Consider the following 19,988-nt stretch of genomic DNA (forward strand, 5'->3'; position numbering starts at 1 on the left):
GAAGCGCGCCTCACAGTTTGAAAACCACTGCCCTAGAGCAGGGGTTCTCAACTGGTCTCACTCTGGGACCCAAATTTTCCCATAGTCATTAAGTCGCAACCCACTTTTATAGTCCTTCAAACCAAGCAAATGTATTTTTTTAAAGGCTTTGAAAACTCAAGTCTTTAATATGTATACTCTTTTTTTATTGAGCAAAGTCTATTTCAGAGCACCAGAGAACCATGACAACTGCGTACAGAAGTGAATGAAATAAGTATCAAACATGAAGTAACAAAATGGAGACCAACAAAATGAGATATTTGACTTCTATCTCTGCATTCAAAGAACATTCAGAAGAACCTGAGGAGGACCGTGCAACAGCATGCAGACAAAAGTGAATATCAAATTGCACAAAATAAAGACCCACAAAATAAAACAAGGTCATTTCACTGCATCCAGGCCACATTAATAAGAAACTGAGGAGTACCATGACAAGTGAATGAAATAATCAAAAGTGTACAAAGTAATTATGGTCACAGAATTATATATTTCACTTCTATGTAGGCCTATTCAGAAATAATAAGGAACTTAGGAGGACCATTACCACTGCATGGACAAAAAGTATAATAAAATAAATAACAAAAACAATTAAAGATCTACAAAACAGATATGTTCACCTAACCTGTCATTTGGGGAAGTCAGTGAGACAGCTGGGCATGTGGTTTGTTCTTAATGAGAGTTTCAAAGTCTGGGAGGACAGTAGACAGAGTTACCCTCAGATCATGCTCAGTGTCCAGTCTGTTTCTCTGCTTTGACTTGAGCTGCAACAAGGTGGAAAAGCCACTTTCACACAGATAGGTTGTGCTGAATGGTAGGAGCGTTTTGACTGCAAGAGTCGCGAGGGATGGATACTCACTCATCACATCGCTGCACCAGAAGTGGGAAAGGGCTACCTCGCCAAATCTCTTTTTCATCGTCTGGTCACATGACAGCTCCACCAGCTGATGCTCTTCGTTGCTCGGCAACGTGATGCTTTCCATGTCAATGCGGAAGGGGTCGCGTATCCAAGCATCATTATCTCTGTATTTCTCAGGGAAGTAGTGGTCAAACCGAGCTTGAAGTTTAGTAAGATGCGCACTGAGGGTTTTTTTTAAATCACTTGTGGCCGCGGTTTCCAGCTGCTGTACTTCATGGCAAGCATTGGGAAACATGTCCAGTCTGTCTTTGGATAAATGATTTACCCACAGTGTGATTTTTTTCTTGAACGCAGCGATTTTGTCGGACTGTTCAAAAATAATGTGTCTTCTTCCTTGCATAGAGACGTTTAATGCGTTGAGGTGCTCAAACACATCAGCAAGATATGCAACTCGTGCCAGCCAGATTTCGTTGTCAAACAGTTCAGCATATGGGGAGTTATTCTCTGAGAGGAAGGTGGCGATTTCTGTTTTAAGTTCATAAAAACGTGACAACACCTTACCCCGCGATAGCCAGCGGACTTCTGAGTGATACAACACTTGCATGTGCTCGGAGCCCAAATCTTTACACAGCTTTGAGAAGCAGCGGCTGTTTTTTGCACTACGTTTTATGTGGTTCACCACTTTGATTACATCTTTCATGGCCTCGTCGAGCACCGGCACCTTATCCTTGGCCGCCAGCGCTTCACGGTGCAAAAAACAGTGGTTCCACGTCGCATCAGGTGCTCTCTCCAGAATTTGCTTCACCACACCGGAATGTTTCCCGGTCATGGCAGCAGCGCCATCAGTTGTGATTCCCACGCAGTATTCCCAGCTCAGGCCCACTGAGCTCAAATACAAATCCACAGTGTTGAAAATGTCCTCTGCCTTTGTAGTGGTAGGGAGATCTCTGCTGCAGAGAAACTGTTCCTGCACATCACCATCCCATACGTGTCTCACATAAACCAACAAAATAGCATGGCTAGCTATATCGGTGGATTCGTCCATCTGCAGGGCATAGTAGGGGCTTGCTTGGACGCAGGCTGTGGTCTGTTCTTTAATATTACAAGACATGTCCTGAATACGTCGAGCTACAGTATCATTGGACAGCGGTATGGTTTTCAACCTGTCTGCCGCTGATTGACCCAGCACCTCTCTCACCATATCCATGGCTGCAGGTAAAATAAGCTCTTCGGCTATTGTGTGGGGTTTCTTCGCCTTCGCAATACGGTGAGCTACGTGGTAAGAGGCACGGAGAGCTTCCTCTTGTTTGGAGCAAGACGCTGTCAGACACTTCTGTGAACTCTTCAGCTTCTGGAGGTGTCTTTGAAAAAACTCCACCGGCTTGTCTTTACATGCAGGATGTTTAGTATCCAAATGGCGCTTCAGTTTTGATGGTTTCATGCTCTCATTTGCAAGCACTTCATTACATATAACACACTGGGGTTTCTGTCCCTTATTAGCCTCAATGAACGAAAATCCGCATTTTAAATACGCCGGGTCATATTTACGCTTCGCCATCGCAACACAAATTTAAAGTGAGCGTCAATCAAATGGCAGTTACCATGGCTACCGCGCCTAAGCGGCTGCACGTGTCTGACGCGTGCCTTTCAAAATAAATAATTTTCCAAAATAAAAGACATGTCACATCAGATGCGCATTAAATATTATTTACTTTTTTTGACCAGCTGTCCGCGACCCATCCAGAACGGGTCTGCGACCCACTTTTGGGTCACGACCCACCAGTTGAGAACCACTGCCCTAGAGTATAGGTTGGTTGGTAAACGTTGGTTACGTATGTTTTATGGTAGCCCTGTAACCTTGTTATTTGGAAGTTCAATACGTTCTGAAAATGAAGGAAGACATTCAAAAATTTGCATGATTTTCAGTTAGTACAAAATTTTATTTCTTTAAAAAAACATTGATATCGGTAAATATCGGTTATCGACCATAACAGCAAAAATATCGGATATCGGTATCGGCCAAAATTTCCATATCGGTGCATCCCTAATTGGGTCTTTAAAAGGCTAATGTCACTACTCATTAACATAGAATACACATACATGACAGCACACAGCATTACTGGAACAGTCACCTTATTTCCTCTTTTTGCTCTTTAAGTACCTTAAATACTAAAGTAAAAACTAAAAGAATTAAAATATTTTGGTGTGGATGACACACTCCCAGTTACCATTCTTTTGGGCAATGACACTAGCCAACAACCCGTCACAAATAAAGTGCCATGACTTTGAATAACTTAAATCTAGTCTCATTATCTTACTTAAAGACAAATAAATATATGGTTGCGGTATAAAAGTTATTCCACAACAGTATAATTAAACACAAAACAAAACAGGTAGATAAAGAAACATACAATTAAACAGTGGTTCTAACCCCAAACATCTTGTCAGATAACACGGGCCACAACTTTTTTTTTTAGCTTTCCTGCTAGAATAACATTTTTATCAAACATAAATAAAAGATCACTGATCGTTGTCTGTTGGTTTAGGAGCCTGCCTCTTCGCAGCTATTCCGCGGTTTCTCACAAAGTCCCTTATATTCTGGAGTGTTCTGTGTGTCAATGCAGGACCTTCTACCTGCTTACAGTGACGGCACTCATTTATTGAAGCCGGTTTTCCTTTACGTATCGGATCTTTGAAATGCCGCATTACTGCAGCAACCTCAACCTTGGACCACACTTTCTTTTTAGCTCTTCTGGACCCATGTTCTTTGCCAGAATCTTTTCCTGGAAAATACGCAAAGTAGAAAATAAATCACACAAACTGGCCAACATATTTAGTTTTCGTTTTGAGTTCAACCACTGCCACAGAATGACAAGAAGAAATGGTCTACCAGTTTCTGTGATGACAATTATTTATAACATAATATTATTTTATATAAGGTTTTCAGTTGATTGCTCACTCAATTACACACTTTTACAAAATGGTTGACAACCTCTTTGCTGTCAGTCTGCAGTCAGTTTAAATGTCACTACATTTACATCCACATTAGATAAACAGGATAGCAACTGTGCATGAAAGGATCGTACAACCTTTTTTCTTCTATATATTTAGTTTATATTTACTCTTTTTTTAACACTGTATAGTCTATCTGTTGTGTTCTTTGTCTTTTCATCCTCCAACCCTAACCCTTCGGATCTGTTTGCTTGCATGCTGAACAACCAAACACCGTAAGCTGATAAACACTGCTTAAAAAGTGAGTAATTCACTGAGGATCATGTTTTAGACCCGCCAACCCAGCCTCTCCCTCCATCCTGGAGCCAGGAGGCCTGGGATGCTGCCTTGACTGGCAGAGGTGTCAGTGGACTTGGCACTATAAAAGCAATAATTGTGCTTTGTGTTCAAACTTGGCATACCTTCAGAGGGAGGGGCAGGCTCACTCACTGTGGAGGACAATAATGGCACTACTACTTATGCTCAACACATAAGAAAAATACACGATCATTTTTATCAACAGAACACAACCAGAAGTGAGATGACTCAGAGGTGAAGTTACCTACCAATATATCCAATGTCATGGAGCTGCTCTGTGATTGTAGAGCCCGATGCAGTCTCCACAGGCTCGCTAGTCACACACTCCGACGGCATGTCTGCGGTGTCACTGCTATCATATTCACTCCCACCGTCATTGGCCTCAGCATCACTTAAAACCATTTCATCTAGGTAAAATAATTAGAGAAACTCACTTGAATACTTTGACATTAAAAAAACAAGAACATATTGGCTATAAATAGTATTTTTTTTCTTAATATATTAGGAGCTTTATTTAAGTGGTATAGCTAGTGGAATGGATATCAGGACATCAGGGGCTCTGTTGTTTTTGATTAGTTTACTTGGACAGTCATTTTATTACACAATATAATATTATCACAATGAATTTCTACTGAAACTTGATTACCCACAATGCTACCTAGTACTACTTAGGGCTTTTGATTATTGTATTTCTGAACAGCAGACATGAAAATGAAATCTATAGGAAGTCTAGATGCCTTTGACATAATAAAAATAAACGCTACACGTCCCAAATTCTACATGTCCTAATTTCTGTACAAACCTTCAATTTCAATCTCATCCAGGGATTTCCCCTGCATGCCGGAAAGATGTCCTTTCTCCATTGACAGAAGCAGTTTGGAAATCTTGGCCAGTTGTGTTGTGGGAACTGGTAATCTGTAGAAATCGCCGTGAACACGGATGTCAAGACCCAAGAGATCTGCGACCTGATCACGTTCATTGTTTTTTAAGTTGAGGACTTGGGACAGTGTGGCGACATGTTTCCTGAGTTGTGTTGACCTGAGGTGCTCAGGGTGCTTTGCGCCACACTGGCTTGCATGAACACGCAAACAGTCCTGTCCTCTGTAGTGGCTCATTGCTTTGGGTCTTGCAAAAAGAAAGACGTTTGTTGCACAAACACCAGATTCAGTTCTGTTACTTGCAAGTAGTGATAGAGCATCCACTATGCTCGGTGTGAGCAGAACTGCAACCTTTCTGCCCCCTTTTCCCATAATTTCGACATGGCAGAAATAGTTGCAGAGCCTCTGTTCAGTCGTTGACAACCCCATGGCAACATCTTTATGAAGCTTTGTGTTGTCCCTTTCAAGAAAACTTTTGAGGCACATTTTTGAAACCTCCCCAGCACGTCTCCGATTCAACACAATGATTTGTGCAAGTGTAACTTTTGCAAGTTGAGCATAGTTCTGGGAGGTGGCCACCTCTTTCAAGTTGCGAAAGGCTTCTTCCGCAGATTTGTCAAGGTATCGATGAAGGATCTGGACATCTTCGGTGAAGGGTAATGTTGATGGCTTGTTGTACTTGGCATCACTCGGTGTGTTCAGGGCACTGTGTGATACCAACTCCGACCACTTGGAAGTGTACAACTTCTTGAAAAGGTCAGTGGACCTGATCCGATCTTCATCTTCTACCATGAGTGCTCTACAATGAATAATGTCACAGATTTTATGTAGCGAATGTCCCAGTTTCAGCGCAAGGCTTGGTGTTAGGAATGAATGTTTCTCTTCGTCAAAACCGGACACTTTCTTTACTGCTCGCATAACTCTCTGGAAGTTAGCAGGTTTAACAGCCTCCTCCATGTTATGTATGGAGAATTCTTTCTGCAGACACAACAACAAACGCCCCACTTCACGAAGCTTCTGACGAATGTAGTCATACTTTGTAGGGTCTTCTCCATGTTTGTTGTAGAGTGATTGGGCAAACTGAATAATCGAGAGGTCATTTCGCACAACTAAGGCAACCTCATCCTGCTTCATGACACCAAGGAGCTTCCACGCTCCACTTGAGATCTGCTGACAGGATGCAGACTCTCGTGCTGCAGCCAGACCAAGTACTTTGGTTCTACCAGGTTCTTTATCCAAACCTTCTGGTTTACAGGGGCATCTGCGGACATGTCTCCAAAGCTCCTTGCGAATGTACATACCTTGACAGTACATGCAGTGAATATACTTTCCTGCCATTATGTTAGTCTTCGGTTGTCGTTTCACTTTCAGTGGTCCTTCTCCAGCCTGTAAAACTGTCGTATTATGTTTAAAATTTCCCTTGTTCCTAATTTTTTCTAACAGGATCATGCGCTCGCTAGATTTTTTAGGGAGGGAAAACACATGAACTAGTTCAGCATGTGTCCTGTGCGATTTCAAGTGACGGGCGATTTTACTCTGTGGCTTACCACAAACGTAACAGTAATTTTTTATAGTCGTATTCTGAAATGTTACTTCTTGTTTGTGTCTTTCAGCTTCTGGCTTTTCCTCTGACGGGTTTGAATCTCCTGACTCAGATGCAACAGCAGCAGTGGGAACCATGGGCACATCTTGGACACTGGTGTCTGATCTAGATTCTCCAACATCAGGCATTACTGGTTTAACTTTCAACCGAGGCATGAAGTCTAAGCTTGCATCTGGATCTTCGCCATCATCCTCATCTGACTCTGAGTCAGGTATGTATTTCTCATCGGATATTTGTTTAATTTCAGATTCTGGATCATTGTCCTGGTCTGAAAGCAGGTTATCTCCAGAAAACTGCTCCTGAAATGGGGAGAAAGCAAATTATATTATGTGCTGGACACTTAGAGACAGTTTAAGAGTCCAACAAACCTTAAATGGATACTCACCTGGGATGGGCCTTTTGTATTTTGTCTGAGGCAGGATTTATGCCAGACCCTTAAACAAACTTTAAGGACACACAATTAGAAACATACAATTTTTTTTACTATTTAAAAGATACTTGATTAATGTTAATTCACATCAAAGTGGAATACAAAGATTGATTCAGATAATCCTCAACCTCATGACACCAACACAGATGTCCGTGTCAATGAGGCAAAATAAAATATCTTTAAGTAATTTGAACGATATGCCATACTCGGCAATCAATCTCCCACCGATAAAGTGAGGCATCAGTGTCCAATTAATCATCAGGTCACATTTTTGCTCAATGTTAAAAGCTGAAAATAGTTGGTGTAATAGCCATAGTCTTTATAAAGTTATTAATCAAACATTAGAACACAGCGCCTACTATATCCATCTACTGCCACTACTTTGAAACACAATGTACCAATTTAATAAATATCTCACCTGTGCATTGATAACCAATCCACTTGAAGGAGGTAATGGGTCCCACACACTGAACACACTTGTCCAAGGATGTCAAGGTAGTGCACACTAGGCGATGTTTTTGACACTGTTGGCAAAATTGTATAGTTAGATTTGTACCAGAGATTGAGCAGCTAGATATTTCACATTGACAGGTTTGTATCTACCAAGTCTGAAGAGGAAATCCATAAAATCCTATATCAACATGAGATTCGATTGACTTTTTCACTGTAGACACCTGGATCGATTTCACTTGGGTGGTTGAACTGATTCTGGGTATTCCCAGTAGCAATTTATAATAGATTATAAGAGCAAATGGGTTCAAAATTAGCAGAGTGTTATGCGTCTATTTGTTGGTTTTGTTTCAGATGTTTGAACTAGAAAGTTTCAAATGTGGCAAGTCAGCTTTCCAAGAATGAATGTTGTCATTTGACTAATAAGAAAAGTCCTAAAAACAGAAGACAGGATTAAACATACTATGCTGTACTTGTGTATGTACGCCTATGTTATTTGGCAAAATGTTGCAATGTTGCATTGTATAAAAAAATGAACACACAAACCACATGCATATCTAAGCTTTATGCACCAGGTCAAGATGACAAAAATACAAAAAGATCAAAACATGATTGAAACATCTTAAATATAAACGGCCTATACATGTCAAGTTGTGGAACGTTAGAAGACCTGAGATGGAATAATTTGCCATTGTGGTGCGTATTAAAAAAAATATATGGCTTATCCCATACATATATGGTAAAGACAATGCCAGACCAACCACTTGTAACCAGAGAAAAACTCAGAAAGCAGGTCAGTGTGTACCTTCTTGTCTACCTTCCGTCTTCTTGTGGCAGACACCTATATGTTTGCTACAAGATAGCCAGTCAACTAGCCAAAAAGGACCTCCATTACTCTGTTTACCTTAATTAAGCAACAGAAAATACAAATATTCTTTCAAAATAAAAAGTGGTCAAAACCTCGCCAAAAAGTCCAATACATGTTTCAACCTAATAGAGTGGGGCAAAAAAGTATTTAGTCAGCCACCAATTGTGCAAGTTCTCCCACTTAAAAAGATGAGAGAGGCCTGTAATTTTCATCATAGGTATACCTCAGCTATGAGACAAAATGAAAAAAAAAAAATCTAGAAAATCACATTGTCTGATTTTTAAAGAATTTATTTGCAAATTATGGTGGAAAATAAGTATTTGGTCAATAACAAAAGGTCATCTCAATACTTAGTTACATGCCCTTTGTTGGCAATGACAGAGGTCAAACGTTTTCTGTAAGTCTTTACAAGGTTTTCACACACTGCTGCTGGTATTTTGGCCCATTCCTCCATGCAGATCTCCTCTAGAGCAGTGATGTTTTTGGGCCTTCGCTGGGCAACACAGACTTTCAACTCCCTCCAAAGATTTTCTATGGGGTTGAGATCTGGAGACTGGCTAGGCCACTCCAGGACCTTGAAATGCTTCTTACGAAGCCACTCCTTCGTTGCCCGGGCAGTGTGTTTGGGGTCATTGTCATGCTGAAAGACCCAGCCACGTTTCATCTTCAGTGCCCTTGCTGATGGAAGGAGGTTTTCACTCAAAATCTCACGATACATGGCCCCATTCATTCTTTCCGTCACACGGATCAGACTTCCTGGTCCCTTGGCAGAAAAACAGCCCCAAAGCATGATGTTTCCGTCCCCATGCTTCACTGTAGGTATGGTGTTCTTTGGATGCAACTCAGCATTCTTTCTCCTCCAAACACGACGAGTTGAGTTTCTACCGAAAAGGTATGGTCATCTGACCATATGACATTCTCCCAATCCTGTTCTGGATCATCCAAATGCTCTCTAGCAAACTTCAAACGGGCCCGGACATGCACTGGCTTTAGCAGGGGGACACGTCTGGCACTGCAGGATTTGAGTCCCTGGCGGCGTAGTCTGTTAGTGATGGTAGCCTTTGTTACTTTGGTCCCAGCTCTCTGGAGGTCATTCACTAGGTCCCCCCGTGTGGTTCTGGGATTTTTGTTCACCGTTCTTGTGATCATTTTGACCCCACAGGATGAGATCTTGCGTGGAGCCCCAGATCGAGGGAGATTATCAGTGGTCTTTTATGTATTCCATTTCCTAATAATTGCTCCCACAGTTGATTTCTTCACACCAAGCTGCTTACCTATTGCAGATTCAGACTTCCCAGCCTGGTGCAGGTCTACAATTGTGTTTCTGGTGTCCTTTGACAGCTTTTTGGTCTTGGCCATAGTGGAGTTTGGAGTGTGACTGTTTGAGGTTGTGGACAGGTGTCTTTTATACTGATAAGGAGTTCAAACATGTGCCATTAATACAGGTAAACAGCCTCTTAAAGAAGAAGAAGTTACAGGTCTGTGACAGCCAGAAATCTTGCTGGTTTGTAGGTGACCAAATACTTATTTTCCACCATAATTTGCAAATAAATTCTTAAAGAAATCAGACAATGTGATTTTCTGGATTTTTTTCTTTCATTTTGTCTCTCATAGCTGAGGTTTACCTATGATGAAAAGTACAGGCCTCTCTCGTCTTTTTAAGTGGGAGAACTTGCACAATTGGTGGCTGACTAAATACTTTTTTGCCCCACTATACCTTTTCAACCTAGTGAAATGGAAACACTGGACTCGTCTTTATCGGGTCGTTCACAACATCAAGAGTCTGGTTATTCTCAGTCAATCTGTAGCAGCTAAACCAAAGGAACAATCAATACAAAGATACTGGGAAGGTACCACTAGAGGATATTTGACCCTTCAATAACTAAAAATAAACTATGGTAGATGAAGAGAAAGGGGAAACGTTGATTTGAACCTCACTGTATACTTTTGTAAGTTATTAAGTCAATGCAAAATTCTAATGAAAAGCATTCTTTAATGAAGACTTACCTCTTCAATATCTTCATTTAGGGATGAGGAATATGTGGCCTCAAAACCCTTCTGAGGCACTTCCTCATCAAGACCCTATAAAAAAAAAAGGAAAAACATAACCATCTTGAAGACAGGATGTTCGCTGTGTGACATCATGTGAAAGGCACCATGGCCGTGTTGTTGCCATTATGTTTTGTAAGAAACAAATCCACTCTGGAACTGCTCTACAGTCAATCTACAGGTCAAACAACTACAGTCTGTAGACAAAAACTATAATCTTCTAACTTATGGTTGACTTATGAGTTCAGTATTGATTATCCCATTGTTTATCTACTGCCAACCCACCTGCTAGAATGATCACATTCCACCGCAAGGCTTTTTCTCTAAGTGACATTGTGTCTTTATAGTTCTTAGATTTGCTGTGCTTCATTTTAAATGAGATCTTGTCTTGTATTCCACTTTGTAGTGACTTGGTCCCAATTTATCATGTGTAACTGAGCAACGTACTATATACATTAAACTAACAAACGGATCAAATGTGAAGGTGATCCAAGTATTGATGGTGTGGTCATTCTGCACTCCACCTAACGGCAGGACCCTGTAAACACTACGGTCCTCCCAAGTCACATCTGGGTGTGCTACACTGCTCAACACACATACACTCATAATATACTGAGCTGGATGCAGGACCCTGTAAACCCTATGGCCCTCCCAAGTCTCATCTGGGTGGGGTGCACTGCTGGACACACACAGACTCATAATAATATACTGACCTACGGTTTGAAAAGCATCTGATAAAAATTGTTCTTACATACCATTGTCCACATAAACCATAAAAAGGCAGGTGACTATACACATACACAGCACCCATGTTGGTAGATTTAATGTTTTGCCACAAGAAACTTCATTAAAAGCAACACTTTGGATTTGATTTACCTTTTCAACCATGGCGGGTGGACCAAGGACTAGATTCGTCGTCGAGTCTGCCATCAGGGTCTGGTCGCTCTCAGTCAACATCTGTAGCAGATAACCACAAAGGAAAGGAAGAATCAATACACAGGTACTGGGTATGTAGCAGTAGAGGATATTTGGCCCTCAATAAAAATTTAAATAGATAACGGTAGACAAAAAGAAAAAAGAGGCAAACGTTGATTTGAACCTCACTGTATACTTTTGTAAGTTATTAAGTCAATGCAAAATTCTAATGAAAAGCATTCTTTAATGAAGACTTACCTCTTCAATATCTTCATTTAGGGATGAGGAATATGTGGCCTCAAAACCCTTCTGAGGCACTTCCTCATCAAGACCCTATAAAAAAAAAGGAAAAACATAACCATCTTGAAGACAGGATGTTCCCTGTGTGACATCATGTGAAAGGCATCATGGCCGTGTTGTTGCCATTATGTTTTGTGAGAAACAAATCCACTCTGGAACTGCTCTACAGTCACTCTACAGGTCAAAAAACTACAGTCTGTAGACAAAAACTACATACCACTGTCCATATAAACCATAAAAAAAGTCAAGTGACTAAACACATACACAGCACCCATGTTGCACGTTGATAACTCAAACGTTAACTTGTGCACGAGCAACATTAAAAGATGACATTGACAATTTAGATTTCAGAAGAAGTTCAATACAGCAACACTTACCATCCATAGGTTGTTTCAAACCTATTCATACAAATGATGTAACACATTAACTCACCTTATCAAAGGTTTTGGGCAGAGCAGTTGATGCACCAGCAGACGCCTTTTTTTGCCACCGACTTGTTGACGCCTGTTGAGTTCTTGTAGTAGGCTCCACTTTGTCACTTCCAGCACCAACATAAAATTGTGCATCTTCCGTTGGATTAACACGTCTTCGCCTTTGCATTTGACCTAGCAGGAGTCGAAAGCATGAATTATCAAAGAGGATTGTCATTATTATGTTATTTGTAGGACAGGCATGATGAAAATATATACCTGTGATAACCAGTAATGTAGAAGCAACATTACATATAAAAAAGGCCTTTGCCATCCCGACATAACCAATTATTTTTGCCTTCAGGAAAACAAGTTTGCATTTGAGGAAAAGATAACATTTTGTTTGCTTGCATTGTGCATGTTTCTCTCACAGCCCGGCTCAAGGGAATGACAAAGAGGAGTCCACACATAGCTTTAAGTTTAATAATAGTGCTGTGTGTGGATGAGTGGAGAATGTGGTGTATGTGCAAAGCAAAGCTAACCCAAAAAACCTAAACAAACCATACGTCAAAGGAGAGAGAGCCCAAGTGGCTGATTCCTACAGTTTATATAGCTGAGCAGCTCAGCCCGCATGAGTGTTAGCCATTACACTGATCACTCATTTAGGAGGGGCCAGAGGGCTGTCACATAAAGTGTAGCAACACCTTTCTACCAGAGAAATAGGCTGGTAGGGGGAAATCAGATTCAGATCCGATTCTCTGCTACCTGTACCATCATTCTGAATCATCTAATCCATCTTCCCTCACCATCTCTCCTTTCACATCAGCCTATTTCAATACAAACTTTACACTAATAAAAGGATAAGCAGGTGTGACACGTAGTCACAAAAATCTTTTTAATTTCAATATATTGACCAACTGAAATATATTTATTAGCCGATTTATTTATTGCATAGCGTGTTTCCGCAGATAGGTAGCAATGTGTGGTGCCCCCCTGGCGCCGGTGGGGGAATCGACTGTCACGGTGCCGTGGCGGTCGGTGGAGTCGGTCATCGGGGTGTATGCAGAGTGTGTGCAGCGGGCGGCGTTCAAACACACACTTTCTGAAGCTGCCATGTTAAATATACACCTGTATGCTTATCTATTGTCACCTGATGAGGCAATTTTAAAGCTACAAGAAGCATTTTAAATTATTCAGATCTGTCTTAATTCTTTAAAGTAAGTTCTTTAAGAGAAGACAACTAAAAACATTTGACCAGAACCCTGCCTGGTTTCATTCCTTTCCCCAACTCCATACATTACAGGGCAGGTCAGTAGAATTAGTTTGCACATACAAAGACCTGGACTTTATGTTGGAGGAATACCTGTAAGTTAAGTTTCATGATGAGAATTATTTACCAAAATTGATGTTAAAGTTTAGTTTTTACCTAAATGTTTGCCTATTTTAGTGGTTTTTATTTGAAAAACTGAACTCAACACCTACTCAAACCTGTTCTTGTATTAAACTTTTTTGGCGAAACAAAATCAATAGTATAATGTAACAATACAAATATAATAATAAAAATAATAAACGGGCTGGGGGTACCCAGTCTAATACTGTAGCCTATCTCAACTATAACTGCATTTATATTAATCGCATCGTTTGCTGCGTTACCAACGTTATCTATGCTGACTTAGGGTGCGGGACGTTGAGTTCATAAGGGCTAACATTATCTTTTCTGAGTTAACAATAATTTTGGACAGGGGTGTTTGAGCACAATATATCATACTAAACTTTGGTGTGCCAAATAAACTAAACTTTTGTGCCAAATATCCCACTGCTTCGGGTTTTCCTTTGATAGGCGCGTTGAGAGGAGGAGCGGGCGAATCAGCTGTTTGAAAGTGTACCCGCGCACCACTGGCATGAATGCGCGTTCGTCTCTGTGTGTGTGTTCGTGTGGGTGTGTGAAAGAGAATGACAGGGAAAAAGAGTGCAACGAGAAGATGAATGAACGTAACGATATTCATATTTAAAAATCTCAAAAAAATAAAAAGAAGCGGAATCAATTTGTGGCGCCTGGTGTTGATTCTGTGGCGCTGCGCCACATATTGGTCTATGCATCTGAGAAACAATCATATTTATATCTTTATTTAATATACTTTCAACTAAAAAGTGAATACATGTTATTTGGACACTAACAAATGCAGCTACATTCATAGTCCTGGTAATACCCTTAGGTCTGGGGAGCGCATGAGAAGTGCAGCTGTCCGTCTATACCATATAAACACACACATACACACACACTTGGCATGCACATCGTAATACCCTTAGGTCCGGGAGCCCGGGTGAGAAGTACAGCTGTCCGTCTATACCATAAAAACGCACGCGCGCACACACACACACACACACCCCACTGCCCAAATATTATACTTTTTAATATTGACTGAATAGCATTAAATACAACTGCCCTTAAATTTAAATCATAAAACAAATACCCCACCCTTCTTTTTCTCCGATTGACAAACAGGAGATAACATTTAACAGACACTGGCGTAATTGAAGCGTCTGCCGCTACCAAATAACTGGTCACATCTGACCAGTGATATAGCACTATTCACAATTAATATACTCATATCCTCTTCTTCCAAACCAGTTCGCCATACCTCCCGATTTTACTCGGTTGCTACTTAATTAACTATGCAGAGAAAGTTAATTTGACTTTATTTTTCAAAAAAAAAAGATGTTTTATACATTACATTTTACACAAAAACACATTTATAAGTTACTATTACTTTCTCACGCAAAAAGCAGCTGTGTCTAGTTCACCATCATGCAGGTTGTGTTCAGTAAAATAAATAAATAGCAATCTGTTTTTGGCGCATGTACGCCTACATCTTCCTAATCCAACGTTGAACATTTTTCGATGTTGAATGTATGGTGGTATGGTGTGCTTTTTGCATTGGGAAATCACATCCGTCTTAAGACGCAATATCTGATAAAGGAATTGCCACGACATTACTCACCTACAGCAGGCATGCCACCACCAATATCCTTTTCAACCTCGATTGAAATGGTGTCTGGGGTCTGCTGCTTTCCACACAAAGAAGGAAACACACAAGACATATTCTTTCATTTGTACAGAATAATTGTCAATCCCCACTGACGACACATTAGGCAATTTTTCAATGCCAAGCCGTGCAATTTCACTGGCTTGCCTGTGTAAAACCGACGGGGTAAAATCCCCCTTCGTCACAGAGCCGGCTTTCTTGGTTCACTGGAGAAGGCGGGGCAACGCACGGAGATTACACCTTTTTACAATAATTTGCATACTCTGAATGTTTTCGTTTTTTTATGATTCAAGACACTCGCATGCAAGAATGATTTCACACTTCACTTCTGAGTGTAGCTACAAACGTGATTAAATATTTACAAGTGCAAAAACGCAACATATTCTTTATTTTGCTGACCACTTATTTTTTTATCCCGACAAAAGCATCGTATGGAAAGTTCTCCTGGTACTTTCTCCTAGATCGCACCATCTGTCCCTGTCTTCATTAAATGCGACTGCATCACCATCTCTCCCATGATGGTCAGTAGCTTGCGGATTTCACAGTCTCCCCAGTTAGAACAAATCATGTGGATATCGCTGCGTTGTCTCGGTTGTGGAGACAATGCAGCAACACCTCTACCGAAGTCCTTACCCTGGAACCGCATAGCTGTCTAATCAAATTTACATGAAAATGAAACCGTATGTGTAGGGTCCGAGAGGGTTGATTGGGGTGCGAAATCAAGCCGGTAAATTACCTCGGTGAGTGTAAATGTGCGGACCATGCAGGGAAAAAGGCGGGCATAAGACGGGCATATTTGGCATTGTAAAAAAGTTTACTGAATCATAAAGGTGTGGGCTTTCTAAGGGTGTGTTCTGGAGTTGTAACAGAGGAAGCCTCTCTTTTGGATGGTGAATGAGAAGATGATTTTTAACCTGCACACTCAGCTCCTCATGGCGGACCAATCTCTTGCTGCGCCGCAGGCCCGTGGCCACGCTGCGGTCCGCAGACAGCGAGCTCGGGGCCTCCACTTCGGACGCTGTGAAGAGGGTGTCATGGCCACCCACCGCCAGTGGGCCCTCCCCTTTTCCGTAGAAGCTCAGTATTCTCAGTTCCTCGCTGTGACTGGACATGTGGGAGGAGCCAGCGGCGTCCACACGCAGACTCTCCGAGGCGGCGCCGCGCAGCGTGCTATGGTCTCGAAAGGCTTCGCAGTCTTCTGCAGAGGGAGAAAAAAAAAGACAAAGTAATTGTTTTGATACATTATTTGCATGAAAGGAGGAAGTGTGTATTTGTACAGGTGAAAGAAACTAAATGTATGTGCATTGACACAGAGGGTTTAAAATGTGTACTGCAGACACAGATTCACAGTTTTGGAAAGGGATGTCTCCTCCAACCCCTCCTTCCTAGAATCAAAGCTCAAGCGGGTGACTGGACTCGTGTTTTAGAAGGGCGTTGGTCATGATGCTTTTCAAAAGAGGACCAGGCTTATTAGCGCAGTAAAAACAAGCACATTCTCAGTTGATCCAGGTTGTTTGCTTGCATAGATGCAATGTGTATTACTAACTTGCCTCCACCAATATCCTCTTCAACCTTGATTGAAATGGTGTCTGGGGTCTGCTGCTTTCCACATGAAGAAGGAAACACACACAAGACATATTCTTTCATTTGCACAGAACAGTTGTTAATCCCCACTAACGACACATTGAATCATAAAGGTGTGTGCTTTCTATGGGTGTGTGCTGGAGTTGCAACAGAGGAAGCCTCTCTTTTGGACCGGAATGAGAAGATGATTTCCAACCTGCACACTCAGCTCCACGCTGCAGACCAATCGCTCGCCGCGGTCCAGGCTCTTGGCCACGTAGTGGTCCGCATAGAGCGAGTTCAGGGCCTCCATTTCTGATGTGGTAAAGAGGGTGTCATGGCCGTCCACTGCCAGTGGGCCCTCCCCTTTTCCACAGACGCTCAGGATCTTCAGCTCCCTGTTGTGATTGGACATCTGGTAGGAGCCCGGGGCGTCCATACGCAGACTCTCCGAGATGGCGCCGCACTGCATGCAGCGATCTCCAAGGCCATCACTGTCTTCTGCAGAGGGAGAAAAAAATGACAGAAAGTAATTGTTTTGATACATTGTTTGCATACAAGGAGGAAGTGTGTATTTGTACACATGACAGAAACTATTTAAATGTATGTAACATTGACAAACAGGGTTTAAAATGTGTACTGCAGACACAGATTCACAGTTTGGAGAGGGATGTCTTCTCCAGCCCCCTCCTTCCTAGACTCAAAGCTCAGGTAGATGACTAGGAGGAGGACACTGAACGAACACTAGCGCAAAATGATCGTAGCACAACATGACATGCGAGGCAAGTGCAAATATTCAATGACAATAACAAGCGACAACGTGTCCTTTCCTATAAGCTGATCAGCTACGTTTTATACATTTTGAATTCATGATGCTCGAGAATGATGAACCAGCTCATGTGGCCTCCGTCTAGAAACCCTTCTGGGCTCTAGACTGATTCCATCTTTGAAATGCAACTCCCAAGTTTTACTTGTGTTTTATCAGGGCGCTGGTCATGATGCTTTTGAAAAGAGGGCCAGGCTTTTAAGGGCAGGTAGAATCTAGCATCAGCCTAGAATCTATGCTCCCTAGAATCAACTACATCAAAAGTAAAAGTACTCAAGGTGGAAAGTACATACCTTCACTTTTAAAGTGGGGCCGCGTAGTCTGTAAGGATAGCTGTGTGCCTACAGTATATGATTCCAGGTGGTCTGTCTGGCAGGCAATATCCCTTGAGATCAGCGGCTGAAAGTAATCACTTGATGTGGTGGTCTGTGTAGAGACAACAAGGTCAAATTAGTACTCAATTTATTACTTTGTATATATTCCAGGTGCAAAATGTAAGAAGATGGAAGTTAAGCATGTTTAGTGAATGACATTAGCCTAATACTTAAAATTAGATCTATGAAATTATAAAATGATATTACATTATTTATTTGTTTACATATTTTATATATCTTAAAAGTTCAACTAATCATCTCAATACAAGTACATCAAGCTCTGCAGAAATCTGCTAATAACCCATTGATTTGAATCTGGTTTGAAGAGGAAATGAGTATGTATTTAGGAAGAGTTAACAGGCCATAATCATCTCATCAGTAAAACGCTAGAACTACTGCGGTCACGTAGCTGGTCAAAGACAGTTGTATCCGTTTGTAGTATGGCGAGCCGACATTCGAATCGGGACATTTCCTTGGTATCCAAGTAGTAGAGATCAGTGCCTGTACCCCCATTGTTGAATTGTGCCCATTCTCGTGTGATCCCCCTAGTTTGCAGAGGTGCGCACTCAGTCAGAACGGTTAACCAAATAACAAGTGTACAACCTCGCGTTAGTGTGTGTATTCACACACATACCTGATGCTATCTACCTTTACATTAGAGACAGTAACTGGGCTATTAGCTGTAGAGCTAACGCTAAAGCCAAATTATAAGGGTAACAAAAGGTAACCATATACAGTAAAGCAACACAATGATATAGCGTTGGTTGACTTACTTGTCCGAGGTTTGTAGCTGAGCCAAGGAGGGTTGGTACTGATCTAGACTTAAGTTTCAGACGTTCAGCAAGCCCAGCTCTGTATTGGCCCAAGTTGAGGAAGCAGTCGTCGGTGAAATGTTTGGCGCAGACTGTCGCATTTCCAGAGAAAATAAAATTAACCCACTGGTTCTTCAGAGGCTCGGATGAAGGAACTAAAAATAGAGTTTTGTGTTCATTTGTACATCCAAACACAGAGCAACTGTCATGCTTCGCTCGCTTGCAAGCCATGATGTCTCTCCAGGAAAACACAATGTGGCGCTCACAGGGTCGTAGCTTAATTATATTCATTCCGGGCCAAATTCTCTAGGCGGGGCAAAGCAGAGAAAGGGGTGGTAACCTTTCCCAGTACTTTTTTTGTTTTTCTTCTTCATCTTCTTCTTGTAAGATTCCGGCAGTTTAGACGCTGTTTAGCATATTACTGCCCTCTACAGGTCCGACGTTGAACTAGATTTTAACATAGTGCTGTTTTGTGCAGGAATTGCAGAATTTATCAATTTGTGGTGTCCAAACAAAGAAAAAACGGAAAAAGCCTCAACTCAAAGTCCTAACAGTCTATCAAACAATATATATCTTTCTGTCCTATATTTTCTACCCTCGAGAAAAACATGTTTTACTGTTTCAGAACTCCCCCATTCACATAAACAAGACACATTTTTTTAACTTGAGATTTTAAAGAGAAATAGTGTGCCCAGCTTTATTTTTCCCAGCCTCTCTGCCATTCCTTCATTAAGCCCTCTTTAATGATTTCTCTCAGCTCCACTCTCCCCCAGGATATATGATTATCTACCTCTCTACTCAAACTCTGTTTTGCAATCTGATCCACCTGCTCATTCCCCCCAGCGTGTCCCCGAACCCAGCAAAAGATGATGTTAGATCTAAACCCGATTCTAAAAAAACACAGTTAGAATGTCAATAATAATATCAGGTCAAGCCTTAGATTTCCCCCCTCTTAAGGCTTCCAGAGCAGCTCAGAGTCAGAACAGATGATAACCTCTCTAGGTCTGGTTTTCTCATTCCACCTTAAAGCCCATAGGATTGCCATTAACTCAGATGTGAAAACAGAGCTCCCATTAGAGATGCGCCGGCCAATCTTTTGGATTGATTCAAACTGCATTTTCTAGTTTATATTGTTAATAGAAGTTGTGTCATATATTCTGTGTGTGTTTTTGTGTGTGTGTGTGTGTGTGTGTGTGTGTGTGTGTGTGTGTGTGTGTGTGTGTGTGTGTGTGTGTGTGTGTGTGTGTGTGTGTTTGTAC

At 41.4% G+C, this 19,988-nt stretch overlaps 1 protein-coding gene across 1 annotated transcript; it reads right to left on the reverse strand.

The window, feature by feature from the left end:
- Positions 1-2,904: 2,904 nt before the first annotated feature.
- On the reverse strand, positions 2,905-18,981 carry LOC307083155 (uncharacterized protein). Its single transcript, XM_079746964.1, has 15 exons — positions 18,691-18,981; positions 17,837-17,969; positions 16,935-17,218; positions 16,705-16,753; positions 16,069-16,352; positions 15,110-15,173; positions 12,130-12,302; positions 11,656-11,730; positions 11,359-11,439; positions 10,441-10,515; positions 7,534-7,639; positions 7,071-7,129; positions 5,007-6,984; positions 4,453-4,611; positions 2,905-3,678 (listed from the first exon to the last, which is right to left on the reverse strand). Exons 1-15 carry the CDS (start codon positions 18,958-18,960, stop codon positions 3,416-3,418), a joined length of 4,053 nt encoding a protein of 1,350 aa, XP_079603090.1. The 5' UTR covers positions 18,961-18,981; the 3' UTR covers positions 2,905-3,415.
- Between the last annotated feature and the right edge of the window lie 1,007 nt (positions 18,982-19,988).

Source organism: Pollachius pollachius, assembly GCF_949987615.1.
Source record: "Pollachius pollachius genome assembly, chromosome: 1".
NCBI classification, from domain to species: domain Eukaryota; kingdom Metazoa; phylum Chordata; class Actinopteri; order Gadiformes; family Gadidae; genus Pollachius; species Pollachius pollachius.

Coding starts and splice junctions, on each gene's coding strand:
- LOC307083155 (XM_079746964.1), bottom strand. CDS start 18,960: ATGGCTTGCAAGCGAGCGAAGCATGACAGTTGCTCTGTGTTTGGATGT. Junction 12,303..15,109: donor TGGTGGCATGCCTGCTGTAG/GTGAGTAATGTC, acceptor GACTCCTGCTAG/GTCAAATGCAAAGGCGAAGA. Junction 11,731..12,129: donor TGCCCAAAACCTTTGATAAG/GTGAGTTAATGT, acceptor TTTTTTTTATAG/GGTCTTGATGAGGAAGTGCC.